The 25,947-nt window shown below is 41.7% G+C and overlaps 1 protein-coding gene across 2 annotated transcripts in view; it reads right to left on the reverse strand.

Annotated features, from left to right (window-relative positions):
- Nucleotides 1–1,572: 1,572 nt before the first annotated feature.
- The window catches only part of LOC137261246 (nuclear pore membrane glycoprotein 210-like), a 58,409-nt gene continuing 34,034 nt past the window's right edge, over nt 1,573–25,947 (reverse strand). For both annotated transcript variants that reach the window (XM_067798962.1, XM_067798961.1), the window contains 19 exons: nt 25,755–25,883; nt 24,861–24,988; nt 24,466–24,601; nt 23,326–23,388; nt 19,312–19,491; nt 15,567–15,647; nt 14,963–15,094; nt 14,662–14,817; nt 13,494–13,585; nt 13,038–13,209; nt 11,785–11,957; nt 10,738–10,955; nt 10,214–10,468; nt 9,504–9,650; nt 8,758–9,011; nt 7,704–7,923; nt 7,241–7,366; nt 4,841–4,957; nt 1,573–4,634 (listed from right to left, as the gene is read on the reverse strand). In XM_067798962.1, coding sequence (XP_067655063.1) covers nt 4,504–4,634; nt 4,841–4,957; nt 7,241–7,366; nt 7,704–7,923; nt 8,758–9,011; nt 9,504–9,650; nt 10,214–10,468; nt 10,738–10,955; nt 11,785–11,957; nt 13,038–13,209; nt 13,494–13,585; nt 14,662–14,817; nt 14,963–15,094; nt 15,567–15,647; nt 19,312–19,491; nt 23,326–23,388; nt 24,466–24,601; nt 24,861–24,988; nt 25,755–25,883 — 2,910 coding nt within the window. In that variant the 3' untranslated portion in view covers nt 1,573–4,503. The remainder of the gene's footprint in view (nt 4,635–4,840; nt 4,958–7,240; nt 7,367–7,703; nt 7,924–8,757; nt 9,012–9,503; nt 9,651–10,213; nt 10,469–10,737; nt 10,956–11,784; nt 11,958–13,037; nt 13,210–13,493; nt 13,586–14,661; nt 14,818–14,962; nt 15,095–15,566; nt 15,648–19,311; nt 19,492–23,325; nt 23,389–24,465; nt 24,602–24,860; nt 24,989–25,754; nt 25,884–25,947) is intronic.

The raw sequence follows: 25,947 nt of genomic DNA on the forward strand, positions 1-25,947 counted from the left end.
CATCTGTAGAGTGTTTCCTGTAGTGATACATCTGTAGAGTGTTTCCTGTAGTGATACATCTGTAAAGTGTTCCCTGTAGTGATACATCTGTAGAGTGTTTCCTGTAGTGATACATCTGTAAAGTGTTCCCTGTAGTGATACATCTGTAAAGTGTTTCCTGTAGTAATACATCTGTAAAGTGTTCCCTGTAGTGATACATCTGTAAAGTGTTTCCTGTAGTGATACATCTGTAAAGTGTTCCCTGTACTGATACATCTGTAAAGTGTTTCCTGTAGTTATACATCTGTAAAGTGTTTCCTGTAGTGATACATCTGTAGAGTGTTTCCTGTAGTGATACATCTGTAAAGTGTTTCCTGTAGTGATACATCTGTAGAGTGTTTCCTGTAGTGATACATCTGTAGAGTGTTTCCTGTAGTGATACATCTGTAAAGTGTTCCCTGTAGTGATACATCTGTAAAGTGTTTCCTGTACTGATACATCTGTAAAGTGTTTCCTGTACTGATACATCTGTAAAGTGTTCCCTGTAGTGATACATCTGTAGAGTGTTTCCTGTAGTGATACATCTGTAGAGTGTTTCCTGTACTGATACATCTGTAAAGTGTTCCCTGTAGTGATACATCTGTAAAGTGTTTCCTGTACTGATACATCTGTAAAGTGTTCCCTGTACTGATACATCTGTAAAGTGTTTCCTGTAGTGATACATCTGTAAAGTGTTCCCTGTAGTGATACATCTGTAAAGTGTTTCCTGTAGTAATACATCTGTAAAGTGTTCCCTGTAGTGATACATCTGTAAAGTGTTTCCTGTAGTGATACATCTGTAAAGTGTTCCCTGTACTGATACATCTGTAGAGTGGTCCCTGTAGTGATACATCTGTAGAGTGTTTCCTGTAGTGATACATCTGTAAAGTGGTCCCTGTAGTAATACATCTGTAAAGTGGTCCCTGTAGTGATACATCTGTAGAGTGTTTCCTGTAGTGATACATCTGTAAAGTGTTCCCTGTAGTGATACATCTGTAAAGTGTTTCCTGTACTGATACATCTGTAAAGTGTTCCCTGTACTGATACATCTGTAAAGTGTTCCCTGTAGTGATACATCTGTAGAGTGTTTCCTGTAGTGATACATCTGTAAAGTGTTCCCTGTACTGATACATCTGTAAAGTGGTCCTGTAGTGATACATCTGTAGAGTGTTTCCTGTAGTGATAAATCGGTAGAGTGTTCCCTGTAGTGATACATCTGTAAAGTGTTTCCAGTAGTGATACATCTGTAAAGTGTTTCCTGTAGTGATACATCTGTAAAGTGTTTCCTGTAGTGAAACTCATCATTCAGTACTTAGCATGTTTGGTTCAGAATTTCTGTGAGAATAATGCTCTATAGTTTGTATGATCTTAGTGAGGCAGCATCTATGGTTACTTTGAATAGTCCTTCAGTTACATGACTTTTCTTTCTTTCTTTGGTGCTACCAAACCCAGAAACAAAAGCAGGATTAATCTGGACTTGAACACAGGTAGCTGTACTTTAAATACTTCCCAAATCTTGGAATACCTTACCCAAGAAATGAAGAAAAATAAGACTGACAAGGAAGTAAGATTTATTCACATCAGTAAATCAACCAGGAAATGTACAAACAGAAAGTGATGGAGAAGACACAGGATTATGAAAACAAATATTGAGTAATGTAACTGACTTTCACACTGGAGAGGAACAGTTACCTCCCCTGGCAGTGGTTGCGTACTTTGGTAATCACTTCACAGGTAAGTTACAAAATGTACCTGAGGCTTTAAGCGAGTGTACGTTTTGGTATTCAGATTCACCGGACAAGCATTTATACAAATGTACATACACACAAATGCAAGTGATTCTGTTGTTTGATTGGCTGACCAAGAAATTCTTCATGAGTCTGTTTCCATGAACTACAGGAATAAGATGTCACCCTCACTAATGAACTAGTGCAGCGTGGGTGGGGTTTGTGACATGTCTTATGATGTCACCGATTCCAGACTGTGTTTGTTACTCAGAAAACATACTAGTTACAGACCTACTAAACCATGAAAAAAGCTGATAATGCTGTTACCAAACAAAGGAATGGAAACAGACTTATATGGCAGCTGTCTGCAGATAACGAAGGTTGGATCAGACAATCCAGTGACCAACAGCATGAGCATCTATATGCACAAATGGGAACCAAGGAAACGAGAGAAGTGGGTCAGTGAGTCTGACCTGATCCTGTTAGTTTCTTCTTATGACAAGCATAGTTGCTTTTTGTGGCAGGCATGGTTGAAGACCCATTCTACCCCAATCTGATTTGACAGAAAGTAAAGAACGAATATACTCCAAAACATCACAATCCTTATAATACAGAACTTGACAGCCATGAATTCCCTGAAGCGCTAAAGGAATCTGCCAAGAATGTAAAACATACTATCTTCCTGTCCACAACTTGCACAGTAAGACTGGTGCACACAGACACCAGGGAAGTCACATACAAGGGTTCTGCCTGCAGACATGCAGTGAAGTGGGAGACATTAAAGCAAAGGAAACAAATTAACAAGCTTAGTGGACATAGCTGATTCATATCTATCCCTGATTTTAGAAATAAGTTGAACTTGTAAAGGTCATGATACCAGGACTTTACCTTCACGTAGAAGGCTACCCAGAGTTCCCTAACCTTACCCCCAACACCAATTAAGGTTCTCACAAACACTGTCTTCTCCAAACTGTTGAAACCCCAATCCTATCAACAGTAAACCAGTTCCTCCCACCTGGATACATGTATATACCTCTCAATGCTTACAGTGTTCATAACTGTCCTGACAAAGGTGCTAGAGCTTACACACTGAAATCCCAGTTTTCCATATACTGTTAGCCTAGCCTGTTCAGTGTTGGTATTGGATGAAGCTCTTTATCTGAGTGCTTGTGCTGAATACTGTGACCACAAGTCATTGGAATGGCAGACAAAAGTTCCTGTATATACAGCAACACCAAGACATGCTGCTCAAGTACATGCACAGACATACAGACTGCCAACCATCACTAAATGCGCACACAGTTGTCCTGACGTATCCATCCTGATTACATTGAAATGTTTTATTTCAGTCTGTACAAACTGTTAAGTAAATAAATAAAGCCAAGAAACATACAAACATTCAATACAATATTGAGATGCTACCTCAATACTTTGGAAACTCATCCTCAGCTTGTCTCAGACAGGAACAGCGGCAAGACGAGGACTCATTCTTCACTCTAGTCAATCTCAACACACATCACGCATCCCAGTCCAGGAATTTAAACATCAATACTCTCATACAATCAGATATAAATGTCATGACTGGAATTCTGTACACGCATCACCAAGTACCTAAATAATCAATCCTTGACCCAATCATATATGTGTTCATGAAGTTTTAACAAATATCTTCTGCATGCTGTCATAAGCATCCCAGATCTGTTTTGTGTTACCCTCATTGTGTTTTCCAAGCCAACAGCCAGTGATAGCTGACCGTCCAGTAGGCAGTACACCATACAACCACACTAAGACATGTAAACCTATAACTGGTCAGGACCATCATGAGGACCATGATGGATTACACCGCAGTAATCACTGAAACATGCTTGTGTCTAGCATTTATAGCAGGTTCAAACATGTCCTTACAGCATGACACCACATGCAAAATTCACCGAAAAATATTTATCTCCAAAACAGATTTGAAAATTACCATGTCCTACATATGATGCTCTACAATCACTGAGCTAGGAGACATATTTCTACATTGCAATTCTTGTATAATAAAATCAGGCATGTTGAAACCTGTTTCATGTAATTGTCAGCTGATCTGGAAACGGTTGTCATAAGAAGGCACATTATTCGAATTCAACATGTAAGCATTTGTGCATTCCAGCACATCTTCTCTTGATGCTCTAGCACATCTTCACTTCATGCTCTAGCACATAACATGAGAGATCATACACATCCGCACGCACACACGCATGCACACTGTATAAAATCATGTGTCTATACAATGGAAAAACATCGTATCTTACATTAGTCTACAGGATGTTTACATATCATCACCATCTATATATGAAATGCTTATTTACCACCTCTCTCCATGTTTCATAGGAACATTGACTGCCTCATACAGAGTTTCATGACAATGTTCATGTGTTACCATGGTTACACCAACACCCCTGCCATATCAGTCTATGTGTGAGTTAATACTTAGTGTCACGTCAGGAATGTTTCAGCCATATCGTGAGGAAATGTCATATCTGTCAGTCATGCATTTCCCACAAGTACAATTATCTCTGGGGTCGTCACATCCTCCTGTGTGAAAGTGAAAGAAATAATATGGACCATTGGACCATCCCCTCATCAAAGAGATTTGATATGCTGTTTGTCACACTTCAGAAATCCATTCCTGAACCATTTTGTTCTCCCTTCAAAATCTAATGGCTTCAGCACCTAAGGCCATGTTGTTAGCCCGTTGCTTCTACAGTGATGTCTATCATGAGTGTGGGGAGGATCGTCTGTAGGGTGAGGTGGACGGAGACATATCGCCCCTGTGATCCACGTTGTAGGGGATGGACCAGAGGCGAGTGGGTGAGGTGTTGTACGGACTGTTGTACGGGGGAGATCCTGAAACACACAAGACAAGCTTCATTGTCAGATTTCTTTAGAAAGAAACTAAACTTCACGTCACTGATTACATTAAAAACTTCTGTATAATGAGTAACTCAGCATGTCACAGTATGTGTTTACTCCTTCAGAAGGCATATGAATCATAAAGTTCTATCAGCTCTCATACTGTGTCCAAGTCATCTGCATCATGTCTAACATCTCACCTGGAGCAGGCTGTATGTACGTCACATTGGGACTTGGAGACATCGATTGGCTTGTATTCAGGAATGCACTTGAGTTCGCACTTGTTCGATAGCGTGGTCCAATCAGCACATGATATCCTGCAAAGGTCAAGGTCACATACACGATCATGAATTTTTTAAAGAATCCACAACACAATGCCATCACTATCCCCACCATAACATACATTAGAATCTGTTTGTTCAAAAAGAAATGATTAATACTGAACAGAAATATTCTGGCACTAGTTAATCCAGTCTTGAATTAATCCTAGGAATTAATCCTGGGAAGTTTCATTCCAGTAACTTCTGCGGTTTCTGAGAAAACAGGTCCCTAATGCATATAGTATTCCTGGAGTTGAAAGGCATGGAGCAAGGACAGAAGACAAACAGACAAATGCTGTTCCTTTATCCTCCCTATGATGCAGGATGACAAGTAATGAGAAAACACATTCAAATATTACTTATCTCTAATTGATAACTAACCCACAAGAAATTCATTTCAAGGCACTGAAAGCTATCAACGAGACCTTCAATACTTGCCAATATCAACAAAGCTATCAGGACTATCCTTCAAGAACATGAGTTTCATCAATCATGAACAAGGTCAGGAACAAGGCTATCAGTATACACTTACAAGGTTAGAATCAAGGTTATCAGTATACAGCTACAAGGTCAGGAACAAGGTTATCAGTATACAGCTACAAGGTCAGGAACAAGGCTACAGATATACAAGGTCAGGAACAAGGCTATCAGTATACAAGGTCAGGAACAAGGCTATGGATATACAAGATCAGGAACAAGGCTATCAGTATACAGCTACAAGGTCAGGAACAAGGCTATGGATATACAAGGTCAGGAACAAGGGTACGGATATACAAGGTCAGGAACAAGGTTATCAGTATACAGCTACAAGGTCAGGAACAAGGTTATCAGTATACAGCTACAAGGTCAGGAACAAGGTTATCAGTATACAGCTACAAGGTCAGGAACAAGGCTATCAGTATACAGCTACAAGGTCAGGAACAAGGCTACAGATATACAAGGTCAGGAACAAGGCTATCAGTATATAAGGTCAGGAACAAGGCTTTGGATATACAAGGTCAGGAACAAGGCTATCAGTATACAAGGTCAGAAACAAGGCTTTGGATATACAAGGTCAGGAACAAGGCTACCAGTATACAAGGTCAGGAACAAGGCTATGGGTATACAAGGTCAGGAACAAGGCTATGGGTATACAAGGTCAGGAACAAGGCTATGGGTATACAAGGTCAGGAACAAGGCTATGGATATACAAGGTCAGGAACAAGGCTATGGATATACAAGGTCAGGAACAAGGCTATCAGTATACAAGGTCAGGAACAAGGCTATGGATATACAAGGTCAGGAACAAGGCTATGGATATACAAGGCCAGGAACAAGGCTATGGGTATAGGAACAAGGCTATGGATATACAAGGTCAGGAACAAGGCTATCAGTACACAAGGTCAGGAACAAGGCTATGGATATACAAGGTCAGGAACAAGGATACCAGTACACAAGGTCAGGAACAAGGTTACCAGTACACAAGGTCAGGAACAAGGCTACCAGTATACAAGGTCAGGAACAAGGCTATCAGTATACAAGGTCAGGAACAAGGCCATGGGTACACAAGGTCAGGAACAAGGCTATCAGTATACAAGGTGAGGAACAAGGCCATGAGTACACAAGGTCAGGAACAAGGCTATCAGTACTCAAGGTCAGGAACAAGGCTATGGGTATACAAGGTGAGGAACAAGGCTATGGGTATACAAGGTCAGGAACAAGGCTATCAGTATACAAGGTCAGGAACAAGGCTATTGGTACACAAGGTCAGGAACAAGGCTATTGGTACACAAGGTCAGGAACAAGGCTATGGGTATACAAGGTCAGGAACAAGGCTATCAGTATACAAGGTCAGGAACAAGGCTATCAGTATACAAGGTCAAGGAACCTGGCTACAGACACCTACCAGTGAACAGTAACAGCCACTGCCAGGACGAGCAAGAACGGTGTTGTCAACACTCACCAACAAGTACTAGAACCTGGCTACACACTCGCCTACCAGAACAGTAACAGCCACTGCCAGGACGAGCAAGAACAGTGTTGTCAACACTCACCAACAAGTACTAGAACCTGGCTACAGGCACTCACCTACCAGAACAGTAACAGCCACTGCCAGGACGAGCAAGAACAGTGTTGTCAACACTCACCAACAAGTACTAGAACCTGGATATTAATACTCACTATCAGGATCTAAATCCTGGTTATCGATCACCAATAAGAAATGGAACCTACCCACTGATATTCATCAATAAGTACTAGAACATTCTAGTCTATACTCACCACAACGATATCAACACTTACCTACAAGAACAGCAACGGCTGTTGCCAGAATGAGCAGGAAGAGTGCAAACCAGGACTGGTATGTCATGAGGAAGTTGAAGATGAGCGTGCTCCAGCCAATATCACGTGTGTAGACAGTCCTCAGGCCTGGTGAACAAACAGGGAAACATACAGGACGGACTCACTGACTGAGTTTGGTTTTACACCACTTTCAGCAATAGTTCTGCAACATCAAGGTGGAGACCACCAGGAATGGGTTTCACATACTGTATATATGTGAGGATCTGTATCTGGGTCTTTAGTGTGACAAGCCACCAGGCCACTTTAGTGTGACGAGCCAGTAGACCACTTTAGTGTGACGAGCCACCAGGCTACTCCGCCGGAATATACAGGATGACCATATGGTAGAAAATTACAGGACATACATGAGACATGGGACCCACAGTTGTGATGAAGATAGATATCCCCCTTGTAAAAAACTTACGTGACACATCTGGCCTGTCTCCGATAAGTTTGATGTAGACTGGTATCTTAGCTCGCTGTCCAGTACGTCTGTTGACCAATTCCACGTGCAAGTCAAGCGTCTCCCTCTCCCAGACACTAAGAGAGTCGAGCAGACGGACAGGAAACAGTACCACACTGCCTGACTGACTATCCTGGTCAGGTGACAAGGCTTCAATCAATGTCCCATCACTCACTGATGCCTAGACAAAAAAAATAAATTGTGACCATGTTTTTAAGCATGAATAGTATTCCAGAATCCTCAGCAGCCTAAGCTTGTCATAATGGTTGACTTTAAGTCTGGCTCACTTACTTCACTCTATGTCAATGTTCTTTGGGTTTTTATATTGAAATTACAGTCAAACCCCGTTGTGTCGAACTCGTCGGGTCCAAGGGGAAAGTTCGACTGTGTTCGACACATCCGTCAGCACTGAAAAGACCAAGAACCAACACGACCCCGGTGCTTAACACATCGTTATTTTGCAGTAGGATACACATATGAACAATATATCTTTGCAATAAACGTTTGAGTAAAGTTCAGTTGGTAAGTGTGCTGACAATGTGTGTATAGATGCGTAGTTAAACATGTCACTTGATTGTTGAGTCCGTTAATCGTTACTTTTGATCTTTAGGTAGCACGTTTATGAGGCTGACTTCCGATTGCGCGACTGAAGTTTTCAGTTGCAACAACCAGCTTTGACAGTTCGAGACAAAAGGGTAAATTTGTACTTGTTAGAGCCTTTGGGGACCCTAAAACGAGTTCGACACAACCGGGAATTCGACACATCTAGTTCGACACATCAGGGTAAAAATAATGATAAATATAAGGAAATCGGCAGGGACCGAGATGTCAGTTCGACACATCCGAGAATTCGTCTCAACCGAGTTCGAGACAATGGGGTTCGACTGTATCATTTTGTTGTTTAGGAAGTGAGTGGTTTTGGGTTCTTTTTTTGAACAGGGGATCCTGTAAGAAAAACAATTTCCAAAATGCTACATAAAACATGACTAGCAATGAAACCTGAGCTATGTCTAACCTGCATGTCCTGGACAAGATGGGGCAGTGTCGAGATTCGGATGGAGGAGAGAGGAGCCAGGGTTGTCAGGTGGATCTCAGCATTGTGAATGTAGAAGGCAGGAGCAAACTCAAGGTCACATGATGCAGGAAGCTCAGGTTGTCCTTCCTGCTGTGTTACCAATACAACCAGTCTTATCTTGGAGCTGATGGTGCTCAACTGTTGATAGTTGTGAAACTCAGACACTATGGGTGTAACCTGACAGACAGGCAGCCCTGAAAGTGAAGGTCAAAGATATGAGCTAAACAATCACTGGTCAATTCAGTCAAGAAAAATCAAACGAAACCAGAAACGTGACACTTTAAAATCAAAACTCTCCCCTTCCATTTCGCAAAACAACAGTTGCAAATTGACAGTGATATCTAGCAAGGAGGATGAAGGGCAAACAACTCCACACTGGCGACCATTGTCACATGTATGTCTGCGCAAAGGTTTTTGCTCTGTTATGAGTATCAAAAGTAAGAAATAAACATTATTTAGTCAGATTCTGTAATTCCCCAACCAACGCCAATGCCAATGCTATTCAAGGCCATTTTCTCGGCCAGATGTCCAAAATATTCTGTAAGCATTGTCAGGAGTGAAATCATGGTTCAACTATTATCTTCAAAACTAATGCCTCATTCTATGTTCTAAAAACTATGAACCTAAATTAAGTACAAGTATGGAAATCAAATTGGTCAAAGAGGACCTATGACAAATGTTCAAACCTTTTTCAGAGTCAAATCCTGGCACCACCCTGAAGAGGTCATTCACATCAACATCAATGTCTTTTTTGTTAAATTCCAATCGACACAGGAAGGGAAGGAATGGTGGCTGGTAGCCATGGCTCTTCAACTCCGCAAGACAGTTCTCTCCTGGAACAGTGAGTGAGTGAGTGAGTGAGTGAGTGAGTGAATGAGTGAGGGAGAGTGAGCGAGCAAGAGCTGAACTAAAGTTTCATTCAAAGGTTCACAATGAATGTGTGTGTGAGAAGGAGAGGAAGACATGGCAAAATTTTTTACAGATATCCTTACACAGCTAAGGGAGGTAACTTTTTTGTAGTGCCTGACAGCTGTCGGACAAATACATCAACTCAGAGACTTTTCAGCAAATACTTTTATCAAGAAATATTGAATCAGAAAAACAAGAACACCTGCAAACCAATGAATCAAATATGTCAGTGATCAGATTTTGTACTTGTTCTTGAATGAGTCTGTGAGATGGTGTAAACACAGCTGTGAACAGTTCCAGTACATCACAGCATGTCAGCTTTTTGTTGGAGAACAGCCCAAAGTGTTGCAGGTTACAGACATTTACCACACTTGTGAAACCCAGGTGACTCAACTCTGCACAGGGAATTCAGCAGCCTTACAGAGCTGGGCCACATGTGACAAAAGCATCAGATAATTAGTGTAACTATCCAGAACTATGATCTTACCCAAGGGCTTGTCTTCTGAGCCAAGAGTGACAGGAATATTCACGGGCTTGCGACCAGGAGCATTACTCAGGAAGACGACACCATCGCCAACAGTTGCCTTGGATACTGGCAGAACTGTGACTTCAGTATATGTGGTCAAGTCAGCACTAATGTTGTTGATGACGACGGATCTGCCGACACTGGTTGCTATAGCGAGGCCAGTGTCAGGGTCAATATCGACAGATGTACCCTTCACAGTCCAGCTTCCGGAATAGCCTGGAACAGTGGAACAAACCCCTCCAGACATCAAGCAATGACATCTTAGATTCACTAATGATTCACACTTCAAGCTCAGCAATAGGTACATTTTGACTGAAAGGAAATTAGTGCAAATCATCCCATAGCAAAAAATACTTGTACCCATTAAGAGGTCATGGAAATGTATTGTTAACAGTAACTATAGGACGGACGGTTCAATGGACGGATTGACAGATGGACAGAGCCATTACAAACAGTTGGGCTTACGATGTTAAATGTTAACATACCTCTCTCTGACACAAGTGGGACATTGAAACAGATGATGGCACCGAGGGAGACGACGGCCTGGGCAGGGGAGATAACATAGTTTACTGGAATGTTGATATAGTCAGCCATCCATGGGTTGTTCAAGTCCCACACTTTGAGGATGGTCTGTCCTGCCTCTGCAGCGCGGACGATCAACGTGCTGTTGTCCGTGTCTTTCGAAATCTGCAGAAGGTCGTATCTGGAAATGCCACAATAGTCTGCATCAGAGCTAAAACTTCCATGTACAGCTATGGTGTTTTCACTGATGATGACAAACATGGAGATGAACATCACTAACACAAGAATATCTTCTGGAGTAAGAATATCATGTTATACTTATCCTGACTCATTCTATTCTCTTCTCTCTCCTTTCTGTGTTGTGTGCCCCAAGAACAGTAAAATCCCCAAAACAAGACTCCACTGAGCATTAGCACAGGCTGCTCATATGACCAGCCAGTGACTTGTCCATCACTCTCAATCTTGTAATTCCAAACAGTGAACACTTGGGGAGCAGGCATGGCTGTACCCTACATCAGTGTTTGAGTAAGTTCAATTGGTTCCAGCAGGCCAAGTTGAGATATTTCAGGTCAGGTGAAATGGGGTGTAACATCGTACTTAGAAAATTTCACACATATAATCGTGTGCATGTGTTTATGTGTGGCTGCTTGTACTAGCCCAGACTTTAAGTGGTTTTATAGTGTTAGCTCACTGGAATACCAGGCCACAGTTAAGCATGAATACCGCACTAAACTGTTATACTGACTCTGAGCCAACCTGTCTGTGTTTTACACATTAATGCCAAGCGACATGCAGGGATCAACAACGTCCATATTTTACCATGTTTTGTACTGCCGAAGCCGCATATCGAACCTACGACCTTCACTCTCGCCACTACACCATAGAGACGGTTTCTTTTCTTGGGAAGAACTTCTGATTCACACATAAGTTATATCATCTTCCATTACCAATTTCGATGAGAAAATCCCAGAAACCTTGAAATATTAGTGAAGGTATATTCCATTCCTCACCTGCTGCATCTCATCTGCAACTGAACACTTGTGGCAAAGAATGGCATTCCGGTGTCATCGTGGTAACTAACAGAGAACTTGAGTGTCGTGCCAACAGGTATGCTGCTCAGGTGACCGGAGGAAGCGAGGAGTGGAGTGTCTGCATTTATCATCACAAATGAAACAGGTTTCACCTGAAAAAGAGACAGGAATCACAATGAACAGATGGACCATTGTGATCTAGGTTCCAAAAACAACTTCAGATACTGACTGAATAACAAAAGTCTATCATGCGACCTTGGAGAGTGGTGGCCACAGAGCAACTTCAGAGTGATTAAGTTAACAAAATTACATCTGTATTAAACCTGCTTAGTGACCATTTAATTCCAACATGAATGTGGGTCAGTTTGACCTGAGCAACAATACAGGCTGCGAGATGACACATCTTTATGGCTGATCAACTGTATTTGAACAACGGCAACGTTTTAGTATAGGTTCTGATACCATTTTCCATATAGTTGTGTCATCATTAGACCAGTAACTTCTAGAATTCTACTGAAACAAATGCAGGTTTTTTCCCCTGATGTGAGCAGGCCATTAAGTCAGAAGGTGGCAGAGCAGACGGAGCTGCTGAACCCCTGCCAAGATCAGTGTTTCCTGCACCACAGCATGTCAGTTTGATATGGCTTCACGCTGTGGGAGGGAAGCTCAAAGTTGTGTAGCTGAAAGATACATTTACTACTTTCATGAAACTCATGAACATGGGTCTACACCAAAATACCAAGGATTCTACTCCAGGTATGTTAGAACCCACTGGTCAAAGCACCAACAAGGCCTGCACACTGAACGACTGCCTGTGCACTCAAAATAGGGGGAAAGGATCAGTGACAAACAGCCACAGAGAATGTCTATGAAGCAAGGAGATCAGATCTTGGTAAAACTAAGGGAAGTAATTCTGTACAGTTACAAAGTGCAGGAAAGGTTTATTTTGGTTTGTTTGTTACTCAACAATATCTAAGCTACATGGTAGCAGTCTGTAAATAATCAAGTATGGACCATACAATCCAGTGACCAACATCATGAGCATCAAGCAACAATACGATGATGTCTCAACTCTGTTAGGGAGTCTGACCACCATATCCTGTTTGTCGCCTCTTATGATAAGCTGAAGACAAAGTCGAACCCAAATATTCACAGGTGGAGAAAAGACAGAAAAGCCTGTCTGGAGCAGATGAAGCTGTAGAGGCAGCCACAGTATATCAGAAAATTATTACCTTGACGAGGATGACGAGGGTCTGGTTGACACCAAAGTCTTCCTGTGCTGTGACATGGAGAGCTGCTGTTCCTGTCTGCACTCCTGACACGATGATGCCATTCTGCTTCATGGTGACCACAGACTTATCGCTGTTGTGTAGGACATGGTATGTCAGACGTGCTGCCAGATCTCTGCAGAAAAATGGCCATCATTAATATATACTTTCTGAGCGGACAAAATTTACATGGTAACTTTAATGAATAAATCAGTATAAGGCTATTAAATAGTTACCAACAGTAGTTCATGTACTTGATGTTTTTATGACAAAACTAGTATAGTGTACTTATATCCAACTTATACATGAAACATGGTATCAAGCTGTACCTGTTTCCAGAATTGTCTTCAGTTTTAAACACTTCTCTATTTAGCCTGAAATATGACAACCTATCCCCTCAGTCAGTCAGCAGCAACCCACCTGTTGGTCTTGATGATGGTCTCGGTGTTAGGGGTGATGAGGATGTGACCGTCACACACACTGGGGTTCACCAGGGACAATTTCTCAAACACCTGCCATCACAATGTATACAAGAGTCATCAGAAGATGACATATTTCCCCGGCCCCCACGTTTTTAAAAGGACAAAAAATCTGAGAGTTACTAATTTTTTTTAAGACTAAGTTTGAATTGTTTCCATGGAATTCATGAAAATTATAAATGCCATATATCTGTAACCAGCAAAGCCACAATTTCAAGATCTGTCTCATATATCTGCCAAGATCTGTTGAAAGATATGAAATGGTTTTCGAGTTCTGCTCAGGAAACGAAGCCCATCCCTCCAAGTCCAAAATGTTTCCATTGAAACCACGAAAAAAATACATCATAAAAACCTGTAGAGAGCAAAAAGCACCACTTTGGGGTCTGCAACACATAGCTGCCAAGTTTTATGGACAGATATTATGAAGTTTTTGAGTTCTGCTCTGGAAACGAAGCACACCTCTCACTTTTCAGACTAGGTCCGAAACGTTTCCATGGAAACCGAGAAAATAGTAAATCATAAAAACCTGTACATAGCAAAAGGCACCACTTTAGGTTCAGACTGATATATCTACCAAGTTTTGCAGAAAAATATTGAACAGTTTTTGAGTTCTGCTCCGGAAACGAAGCCCACCCTACCATAAGACTAACACCAAAATGTTCCATGGAAAAACAAAAAAAAATATAAATGGCAAAAATCTGTAAATAGCAAAAGGCACAACTATAGGTTGAGATTATTATATCTATCGAGTCTAGTCTAAATATATTGAACAGTTTCTGAGGTATGCTCCAGAAACAAAATGATTACGGACGGACGGACAGACGAGGTGTCAACTATATCCCCCAGCATGTAATGCCATAATGGGATAAAAAGGAGTTGATATTAAGGATTTCTACATTAGGGCTAATATAATGCAAATTGCAGTAAGACACTTTGATGAAGTTGGTACACTGCTAGGCACTGGTATCTAAGATGGTAAACCAAAACTGTAAGACAGTAGTGACACTACAGACCACAGTGCCAGTGTGTGACACTTCTGCTCAACCTTCATGATTCTGTCCGTATCTAAACCTGTTTCTGAATCTCATCTCGACGACTCCATATCTCACCTGTATTTGAATCTCATCTCGCAGGACTATGTTGCCGGTGACCTGATTTGAACTCTGCTGTGAAGGCGTCACACGCAGACTGACAGTCACGTGACCAGCTTCAACAGCAAACAACCGCTGAGCAAAATCACTTTCCTCCGGGAAAAGTATATTGCTCTGAAACATCACATTACACCGTCATAAGTCTCCCAGAGCACACATTTCAATGTGTGGATCAATCTTTAATGTCTAAAAAAACATGCTGGCTGATCTCCTTTGGCCAGCATTCCTGGACAAAAAGAAGTGACAACATGTGTCTCACCTTGTGGTAGACAGACTTGAGGGAGACCAGTTTGCGGCTGTTGACGGACCAGTGGAAGGACAGAGGAGGCAGAGAGCTGCCAAAGGTGAAGGGCGTTTCATGCTCTGTCAGTCCCACTGCATACACGGGCAGCTGAATAATGTAGAGTGAGATTTAGACCCCTGACCCCTCACATTACAAACATGGGCAGCTGAATTATGTAGAGTGAGACTTGGACCCTTGACCCCACACATTACAAACATGGGCAGCTGAATCATGTAGAGTGAGATGTAGAGTGAGACTTAGAGCCATGACCCCCATACAGTACATACCCACACTCATATCATTCTTCCAACATAGACACAACTATATAGAACATTTCAATTTGTGTGATCTGAACTAATTCCAATTTTATATTTCTTGCCACACAGGTGTTCTGACAAGCTAACTATACACAGTGTAAGTTCAGAACTGTGGAGAGTCAGTACCACAATATTAGAGCCAGTTTTGTCAAACTAAGAATGCTGCACTGATCTTAGCTCCACCCCCTCAGGGTTTCAGGCCATGGTATCAAGGATGAAAACGTCCTGTCATTAGTTAACAGCATGATGGAGGTACACCTCACCTGTGTGCCAGTCTGGACCCGTGTGAGAGGAGAGTAGATCCGAACCCCAGCCAGCATCACAACATTCACGATGGCATCATCCTGGACAAACAAACAAACAAACAAACATCATGAACACGAACATAGGGGAACAAACATCATGAATATTAATGAACAAACACTGAGTTTTGGAAAGCCTGGTTTTGACTGGACAAGTGAAAGGATTTATAATCAGTGTGTCAAATTTTAACATGGGCCATTGTATTTCTTGCACTGCCTCTCAGCTCTCAGCAATATCAAACAGGAATGGCCCTACTGGTGCTACCATTTAATCCACAGCTGATGTTTCCCTTGTCAATTCATTTACATATGCAAACTGCACAAAAGAGAAAACAGAATCCCGAACTATCCAACTTAATTCTTTGATAACTGCTGTTAGAACCATAACATATATGATTAGGGCCTCAGTATGTAGGAAACAGGTTCTGTATGAACAATCAATGCCATGAATTTGTTAAAGGTCACATGCAACGCAAAACACAACTTTGCAGATTCTGATACCTTTCGGTATAGACATAAAGAACAAATTATCAAAAATGCAACTGCAACAAATAAAGTTGAAAAATAATGCCATGAAAAAAGACCGCAAAATCTCAGTTGGAACGATTCACTAATCTTCAGCCAGCGCTGGGGGGAAAAAGTGTTTTCACAAGCTGTGCTGCGCTGCACCCATAGCACATGCACAGCAATTAGATTAGCACAGCTTGAACCAGGAAGGCGACTCATAAAAACACAGCAAGTGATCCGTGCAACGATTATTGCCACAGTCAAAGATGGAGAACAAGAGATGTTTGTGATATGTGTCGCTGGGTTGTAATTTGTGTTAGGTGGTATAAACCTACATGTTATTTGTCATCATTCGCTTGATGCTCAGTTAATGAATTAATAACAGGTATAATTAGTGGTGACGCCACTTAGATTACCCGACAAAGGCCCCCATTTGACATTTCTTCTTTCTGGACCGATCAAAGGATTAACTGATAACACGCTGATTGATTAAATAGTTTTATACGGATTTAAAGGGGGGATTTGTCAAAAGGTAGTGTTTACGCATGTACATTTACTAATCTATACTGAATACACACTGTCATGTCTGTGTCTATGTAAAAACAACGCCCTTCTTTCAAAGGATTAACCACCAATACCTTGATTGATTGCTCATTATTGGCTAACTAAATAACTTTTTTAAGAGAATGACGCACATTATGCAATTAGTTGCCAGGTGTGCTATCTTGGGTGACCATTGAAACTATACAGCAAATTGAAAAACCTGAAACGATACATCACGTTTTCATATATTCGACTGTTAAAAGACGCATCACTTGGGAAATCTGCAGATGAATTATATATCACTCGTTTTTGTGGATATTGATGATTCCTCGAAGAAGGTAATAGCCTGACATTGCTCCTGTAACTTTAATTTTAATAATTGCATTTTTGTTTTTATTAAGTTGTTGTAGCTTTCAACAGAATCATTGTTTCGTCGTTAAGTGTAATGATGCAGACGACATACACTAGGGAGTGCGTGCGAATTGTGATTCATGTAGGAAAACTATGAAATGTCTACATATTACATTCCTGTTATGCATTCGCAGATTGCTTCCTTTTATTAAGTTTCAAAATGGATACAAGTATGATTATAAAGTAATTAGGATTATGAGACCAAATATAAAGACATATATTGACAAGTGTCGACATACTGGTGAGTGAACGTTTACAAACCAAGTAAATTTAGCAAGTGAAGAAATTAATTGCGCAGTATTTTCACTTCGACCCTGACCTCGCTTATGTTATGTTACAGGTTGTGTCATGCAAACTCCTTTTGGTCATGATTCAAATACATATGTATCTACTAGTGGAAAGTAGTTTTGAGTTTCTAACTTGATGAAAACAAACCATAATCTCAGTAATTCGAATGGATTTGACTTAACGATTTTCAAAAATGGCGGCGCCCTTTCTTAGAATGAATGCTATTTAGGTTTCTTTTCACCGACTTACAAAATCAAAATTACTTTTAACTAGTCGTAAAATATGTATTTTATTGATGGACATTAGGATTTTACATGACATTGCTTATAACATAACAAATGCACTCTTGGAAGTGGTCAGTATAAGGGGTCAATATAATATTACTTACGATAATATTGCCACTTAGACCACAACTTCGTTTCCGAGGAAGAAAGCGTTATATTCATGCAAAACCCTTTTGGTCAGCAATGTGTAGTAAGCAGCCTTGAATTTATAAACTCAAGGGAACTCCATTTTCTATCCTGGAAACGTGGTAGGGGGCGAACCATCCGATTTAGTATATACCACAGGCTTCCACAGGCTTCGCACACACTAACAACCAATTTAAGCACAAACTACGGGGTCCAGTGGAAATCTGTGCATAGTGACACCATCACCCAACCCCAAAGAGCAATTGACGGCAACACAACAATTCAGGATGTCTTTGGTGATGTCGAGAAATCAGCAAAATGACGAGCTTCCTACATATTTTCTATACAAATAACTGAAAATAGTTCCTTCTGTGACGTCACTGTAGGGCTCTGGCGACCGAGTTATGTAACCAGTCTGTGGTTTTGTTTGCAGGCGAAAGAGAAGCAGACAGCTTTTTAGCAACTCTTAGGCTCTTGATATTAATTAACCACAAGTTGTTGTTTTTTTTAAAAAAAATGGTGTTCCGTTTATGACAAACCAGAAGTCTTTCATATGCAGTGAGAGTATCAAAAAATTGAGTTTAGTGGTCCTTCAACAACTATCAGGCTATACACCATAAACAGAATACATTGATTTATGACTCGTGCACCTGGGTTCTGTCTCTGTCACAATTATGTAATTGCACAGACCGGCAGGTGTGTTACTTGTACACATGACATCTTATTATATCTGTGGGTTGCTAACAAGCTGCATCCATTTTCACCAGATGACTGGATCGGACGGAAACCAGTGCAAACTCAGTTGTCAGTTTGAAGTTCTATTTTGTACTTGGTCGAACGACAGTTTCCTGCCATGCAGTAGTTCATCATCTCAGGGTTTGTTGAGTGGATCAAACGCAAATGCTTAGAGCCTGTATTTACACAAACTAACTTCTCTGTTTACATTATTTATTTCTTCTGTTGTATATGATATGACATATCGGTATGGATTTGTATACCATTGTCACTCTTGCTTGACAACAGCATATGAATGTCCCATCATATACAATAAAAGAAGTTGTTATCCATAAAAATCTTACTTTCTTATTACTCACTATACTTCTGCAATGCCTGTCAAGCAAATCATCTCCTTATACACACAATGTACCTCCTACGTATTGGCAAATGAACCAGCCAATGAAAAGACTATGTTACATTTGAGTGCTCACCTACCCACTCTGACCAGGTTCAGAACAAAATATTGCACTTTTGATTCACAATTGTATGCTTATAATTTTGCTTATTTGTCTTTTTACAATCAGTAAGGTGTATTATATGTCATGAATAAGTGATAACTGTGTTTTAATAATGTTTGATATTTTGGTTGCAAGTTACCTTTAAACACGTTGGCTCCAAATACATGGCAATATGTGAGCCAACTGAGTGAAAATGACCTAGCTGTGAGTCAATGACACACTACCTGCGAGTCAACAAGAAGTTACCTGCGAGTCAACAAATACCTATCTCCGAGTCAACAATGACCTATCTGTGAGTCCACAATAACCTACCTGTGAGTAGACGACTGTTTCCCCTGTGATTGGGTCAGTGCCAACAGCCTTCCCCACAACTCGAGTGGTGCCGAGTTCAAGCCCCTCCAGCAGCCCACTGGATGACACAGAGGAGATAGTGCTGTCAATGATGGAGAACTCGATGGTGCTCTGGGGCTGCGGGCCACCGGTAGCTCGAACCTGTAGAGTATGTGGCAGTGTTACAGACACTCAGAGAAGGTATAGGTATCCAAAGCACCAGTTGAAATTACAATTAGCAGCTTCTTCTTAACCAATACTTAAGTGAGAGTATATAATGTAATTTTCTGAATAAAATTGATATTTTATACTTATCCTAGCTCATGCTTAATTGCTTATCTCCTCTTCCTGGAGAAGGTAGTGGAACACCTGAAATCCTTTGAAGTTCCCTTCTAAAAGAATCGGACGTAAAATTACACTCACCCATGAGTAGCCTCCCTTTACCCACGCACATGGTCAGCTGCAGAGCGTCTGGCTTCCACAAGTCACGTGATGAATCGATTGAGTGAAGTGAGCGCCTTCGAGGAGCAACGATGAGAGGCTGATGAATGCCAGTAACATCCTCCGTGGCTCTGTCACGTAGGTAATGGTTGGCAAACACCATGTTTGACTTCCAAAAGCAGCACTCCATTACAGCTGATAGCGAGCAATTACCATGTAGCGTTAGTGTAGAGGCTAGGACTCTGACTTCATGTGGGTTAGAAGTCTAATCTTGCTGCTCTATATGCTCTGAGTATAACAGCTCTGATCCACACTGAGATAGTGTTAAGGGATACTTCCGTAGGTGTCTCAGTAGATACAGGGATAAACAGGCGCTTGAACCGTTGTCGTCTAATCTTGGTACGTGCAATGTATATCCTCAGTGCTTTGACTGGACATAATGATAAGTCTTGCGTACCATGAGGTCAGGAACTGTCTGTCTGGCTGACCTGACAGTTGACTCTTTGCAATGAAATCTCATCATAGACCCAAAGTCAGCTGTTTCTTGGTGACTTGCATCAAATTTTGTTCGATTAAAGTCTAGAGCATGAATTCATGACATGCTTGCAGCTGTAGCCAAGGCAAGAAAAAATAGTGTCTTTTGAATCAGCATTTCCACTGAGGTCCGATCAAGCGGCTCATACGCATCACTTGTAAGATGTTGGAGTGCACTTAGATCCCACGCTAGAACTCTAGATCCGTGTTGTTGATTTTCCACCTTGAAGGGAGCGTAATAAGGCAAGTCAGTCTGGTGTCCTAACTCTTCTGTAAGTGTTGGAGTCTAGTGTAAGTGTCTTTTGGTCATATCCTGAGAAGTCGTGAGCAGACCAAGTTGACATTGACACTGTCGTAATGGTAGCAGAGAGAGAACTTGTTCTGACATCAACTTGAACTTTGACCCAGCGATTCTGTGACATCCTTGTATTTCCATGTAGTGATGAATTAAATCCCGAGGAATTTAGATTCACATTTCATCCGAGCTGAGTTAGTAGCCTGATAGTGAAGTCCAACTGTAGACAGAGTTGATTTCTCTCATAAAGAACTTGTATACCGTGAAGATACGTCATTCTTCATTTCCAGATTGTCAATACTGTTCATTATAAGCATGTTGACATTTGAAGGAAGTCTATTTATAACTGGCTGCCTCTTTGATCAGGAGCCGTCATTCATTGCCGCAAGCCTCGTGATAGGCAACAATGAACCTGCTGTTAGAAGACTTCTATGCTGCCTGAAGAATCAAATGACGCTGTACACTGTTACTCTAGTGTGTAATCGACATCTTTCCAGCATTGAAAGTCACCGATGACTTCCTGATACTGGAACAATAACACCACATTCTGTGCAGGGACTTGTCTCTCACAGACCAATCAGATTATAGATGTGACGTCATTGGTGTGGCAGTCGACTGATCATTGTGTAATCTTGTTCAGACGGTGATACCTTTGCTAGCATTCAGGTTTGCCAAGCACTTGTCTAGATGAGTACAAGCGCACAAAAAAAGTCAGGCCACTTAAAGCTGATGTAGACAAACTGTCTCCTAGGTAGATCTGTCGGAATTTTCCCCCTCAATTTTTCTACGGAAGGTACAGTCATCTCTTGTGATCGGAGGTGTAGTTTGCAATTTTATCTAGTAGTTGCCTCGAAGAATCTTCGTGATAAATTTGTCGTTGAGAATTCCCCAATTCTTCCAGTAGAGTTGAAGACGACCACCCACTAGAGACAGTTGTATGTGAATGGCTGGGGGTAGAAGATTCCAGTCGTTCCGAACCTGATCTTCAATGTTTACCTCCTCTTCCATCCCTGGATGCTCTAGTATTAAACTTCTTTTCTCTTGATCTCTGGACTCTGGACTTGTTAGTGTCTGCTTGAGCACCATTGTCTGTACTGATGGATTTGATCATCATGACTCCTCTGGAGTCTAGGGAGACCATCCAAGCTCTCTTCAATCTTCCCATACAATATTATGGGTGCTGACCACAGGGCTTGATATAAGGGCCTTGTGAAAATCTCACTCCATGATGAGGCGGAGAAGACACCTTGTCGACGAAGTAGATTCAGTCCCGCAGTAGAAGAGGCAAGGTGTTCGAAAATTAACTGCTGAACCTTCTTCTGTGTGACGAATGCTTTGTATGCCTCATCTACATCTGGTGCTTTGATGAAGGACTCCATATGGTGAAGAAGGAAGCGATGAGTATTGAAAAGTGGCATATGTTGTTGCTGCCTTGAATGCCGTAGATAACATCTCGGGAATCGTAGCTATTCTGAGCTATCGGCAGAAAGATCAACTTGTCAATGTTTTCATTCTTCATCTTGTAAGTATTGGTTTCACTGGAGCACTGGGATGGTGAGACTAAGTCCAGACCATTCATGATCTACGATGTAACTTCGGAGTCCGAGAAGAGGGCTTCCTCTGGTGATGAAGATCGGTAGTATCTGTCTTCATCCATCTGTGAGTGCAACGCATTCGATGGATGCCGACAATCCTTCTTTTGTGAGTCCTGGTCTGAAGGGGATGACGAGTGCCGACGGCACCTTCGACGAGCTGAGGAGACTGATGAAGATCAAGATCTAGATGAGTGCTCACATGGAGCTAGTCTTCATTCTTCTTCAAAACGACGCTTTCCAAAGCTCATGTAGCATGAGGGTGTCTGCATGGAACGGCTGCGTTTAGTGTAGTGATGGCTGACCCGTAAAGTTGTCTGCTGCAATGACCAAGGCTGCTGGCGAAGTCTGTGTTGTCTGACGACCCTCATAAGGGTTCCAGAGCAGTGACAACGCAGTTGGGGCAAAGTTGTTTATGCCAGTTGACATTCTGCTCGTTGTGTAGAATCAACGGCGGCTCATCGTAGATATGTTGTTCCTGTAGAGCGACAATCTCTTCGCCGAAGGACTTCTTCAAAGCCTGTTGATTCTGCGACGACTGTTGCAGACGACTTCGCCTTCGCCATGATGAGATCTAGATTTCTTAGGTTGCGATGTCCCCGTGTCCGATGAAGTTCTCTTCTATGGTCTAGGGGACGAGTTGCTGAACCCATGGGGTAGCCCTGGAGTCATGCCAACCTGGTCACTGGAAAAAATTTCAGCAGCTAATAAACTGTAACCCAAAGCTAAATCATTTCCGATTTAGACATGGCTAAAGAAAGCCGACGTTGTCTGTACCTCGCCTGTGAACAGAACGAATTTATGAGATAAATTAAGAAACAGATAAATTTGTGCAAGATTCACAGTGAAAAGTGGAAGAACATATGGGGTTACACGCCAGACCAACTAAGTGCAGGTTAACCCTTGACAGCCGAATCTACACTGCAACCACGATTTCATCAACTGAGACCAAGTCAGAGTTGACGAAAGGGAGGCTTCTCGTGGTTGAGTGTAAATTTTATGTCTGCTTCTTTTAGAAGGGAACTTCAAGGGATTTCATGTGTTCCACTACCTTCGCCAGGAAGAGGAGATAAGCAACTAAGCATGAGTCAGGATAAGGAAAATTGTTGTTTAATACAAAAGTAAGTCACTCACCTGGAACTTGGCACCAATGATGATAGTGACATTCTTGGGTTCAAGACGAAGGGGAGGGAACACCTAGAAAACAATCATCGTCATTTTTAGCACTGTTCTCAAAAATCTTCACTTATGAACATACAACTAGTTCACAATAATGTTTGGACTTGGATCATACCACACAGTCTTGTAGTGGAAGGGCTAAATACCTGTATCCTATCTTCCCTCATTTAGATACAGTCAGGCCACGTTACTCCGAACACTTCTGTTTTTCATCAAAAACGTTCGGATAGTGAAACGTACGGACTACTGAAATGAACTTTTATGAACGCAACTACAGTAGGGTTACTTCCCTTTGACATGGCTATACAAAAGCATACGAACGTATACATGTTGGCTGAATGTGCGATGTGGTGCTTGGGGGCAAGAAATCAACTTTCACATTGGTCAGTTTGACATTGGCATACTTGTGACTGGCAGCATTGTCACGAAGTAAGATCACGTGTCAACCACGTGATTGTATCTGTCTGTCAAATGATCATAGCCAATCACAAAACATATCTGATGTCTGAAATTGTGCTCTTGCCGATAGACTGTCCGAATTCTTGACCAAAATGTTTACACATAAGATCAAAATTGGCTTTAGGGTTTTCTCTTTTTTTTTTGTGCGGCAGTAATTTCACATCTTTTACGCCTTTGGGCAGGACTTGCCATTATGACTGACAAGCGTCAGGTGATCTCATTTTGACACGATCAGTGTTTTATACAGGAAGTAAGCATGACAGGTATTACTGCAACTAACCAAAAGTGAGACCTACTAATTGATCAAAATCACAAACTAACGACATCTTCAACTCGCAAGTGTCACTTAACAATTACCACTGAAATGGGGCTCATGGTGTGAAGGGATTATCCCAACCTCTTTGATGTACCGCTGGATTAATGAAGCAAAACTATGTGTAATTAGCTAATCTGTGACCGCTGATTAATGTTCCGATACGGAGAGTGAAGCACCAGATTACTGAATCAACAGGTAATAAGTTTACATAGTAAACAAGATTGGTTACAGCTAGCTATTGTTCGGATTGTCGGGGTCCAGACTAAGGCGGCCTGACTGTAATTCTATTGCATTGTATTCAGTAATCACTGGATACTTACCTCAATTGGTTTCGGCGTACTGTAGATGGTCTCGCCAGATGGGAGGTTGACAAATGCAGTGAGTGAGGTGTGACCTACCACAGCTCCATACACAGTGTACACTGCAGAGAGTTTGTCATCCTTGTCTGTAGAGGACCTGTCAACAGCAAAACATGTCCGTGAGAGGTAAAGTGATTGAATGTGGACCAGACACATCATTATCTGAGTCTGAACACAAACACAGTCCTTGGTGTACCAAGTTCTTTTACTAACTCTAGAGGAGATCAAATGATTTACCTGAGCATGTTGATGTGACAGAGTGACCAGTTTCATACCCAGGTAGAAGCTCCAGCTTGAGGCAGATAAGGCAAAAGAAGCTTAAAAGAAGAGGACTGACTGACATGACAACCACTTACCTGACAGTGATGATGTCAGATGCAGGCTCTAGTTTGAGGCCCATGAGGGAGAAGAAGCTTGAGAGAAGAGCATTGCCATGGACATCCAAGACCTGCACTCTCGCCTTCAGCTCCTTCCTGACCTCCACCTGGAACAGTCAGCAGAGATGTGGGACAGTTGGTCATTGAGTCTGCTGCCAAACAGCAAGTCAGCATCATTTGCCAGTGGGAACTGTGTGTGCTTATTTGTGCTGGCGATCAGGCTCCCATGTGTTTCATAAGGAATGAATATCACAACAGCATACACTCCAGTGAACATGGATAACGTAAAATGGAGTGCTTCATTATATCGATTCAAAGTACCAGTGCACTTTCAGACAAAATCACATCAGTGAGATTGACCATCTACCCTGATAGTTGCTACAAGGGACCAGCAGAGGCTGCTGAAGTCCAGGGCCCTGTTTCACAAAACTCTCGTAAGCCTAAGGTCTTGTAACTTTTCTTGTAGCATTTGTACCTGGCATACTGTAACATAGGAGGTGCAAAGGCTACGAGAAAAGTTACCAGACCTTAGGCTTACGAGAGTTTTGTGAAACAGGGCCCAGGCCTGTTCTAGTAGCGGACTTTCACATTATTTTCATTTTCACCATATTCTGTTTAACCGTCTTTATTTTACATTTCACTAAGTCTGTGTGTTTGTGTGTCTACTGAATTCCATGATCAGAGTAAACTCTGTCAGACACATTCGGCCTCACAAAGTATTCCACCCAGATTCCAGATACAATGTTAGTTCAGGACAGATATATCTGAAGGTAAACAGTCATTACATTGAAAACATTATATGCTCAATTCCTAATTCAATGCCATGAGACGCAAAAGATTGTGTTATCCACATCCACTGTCAGCCATTCCTACCTTGTCCAGCACCACCACCTGGATGCTGCCAACGCCAGAGATGTGGACAGTACCAGTCGGGTGTTGGACGTTGTCCAGGCACAGATCGTAAACCGTGAACGTCTGGGATCCATCTTTCAGAGGGTTCATCTGAAACACAAAACATACATCATGGCACAACAAAAATACTGACACTATGAATATCCTATCACTA

The sequence above is a fragment of the Haliotis asinina genome, chromosome 14, assembly GCF_037392515.1.
Source record: "Haliotis asinina isolate JCU_RB_2024 chromosome 14, JCU_Hal_asi_v2, whole genome shotgun sequence".
Classification (NCBI taxonomy): Eukaryota; Metazoa; Mollusca; class Gastropoda; order Lepetellida; family Haliotidae; genus Haliotis; species Haliotis asinina.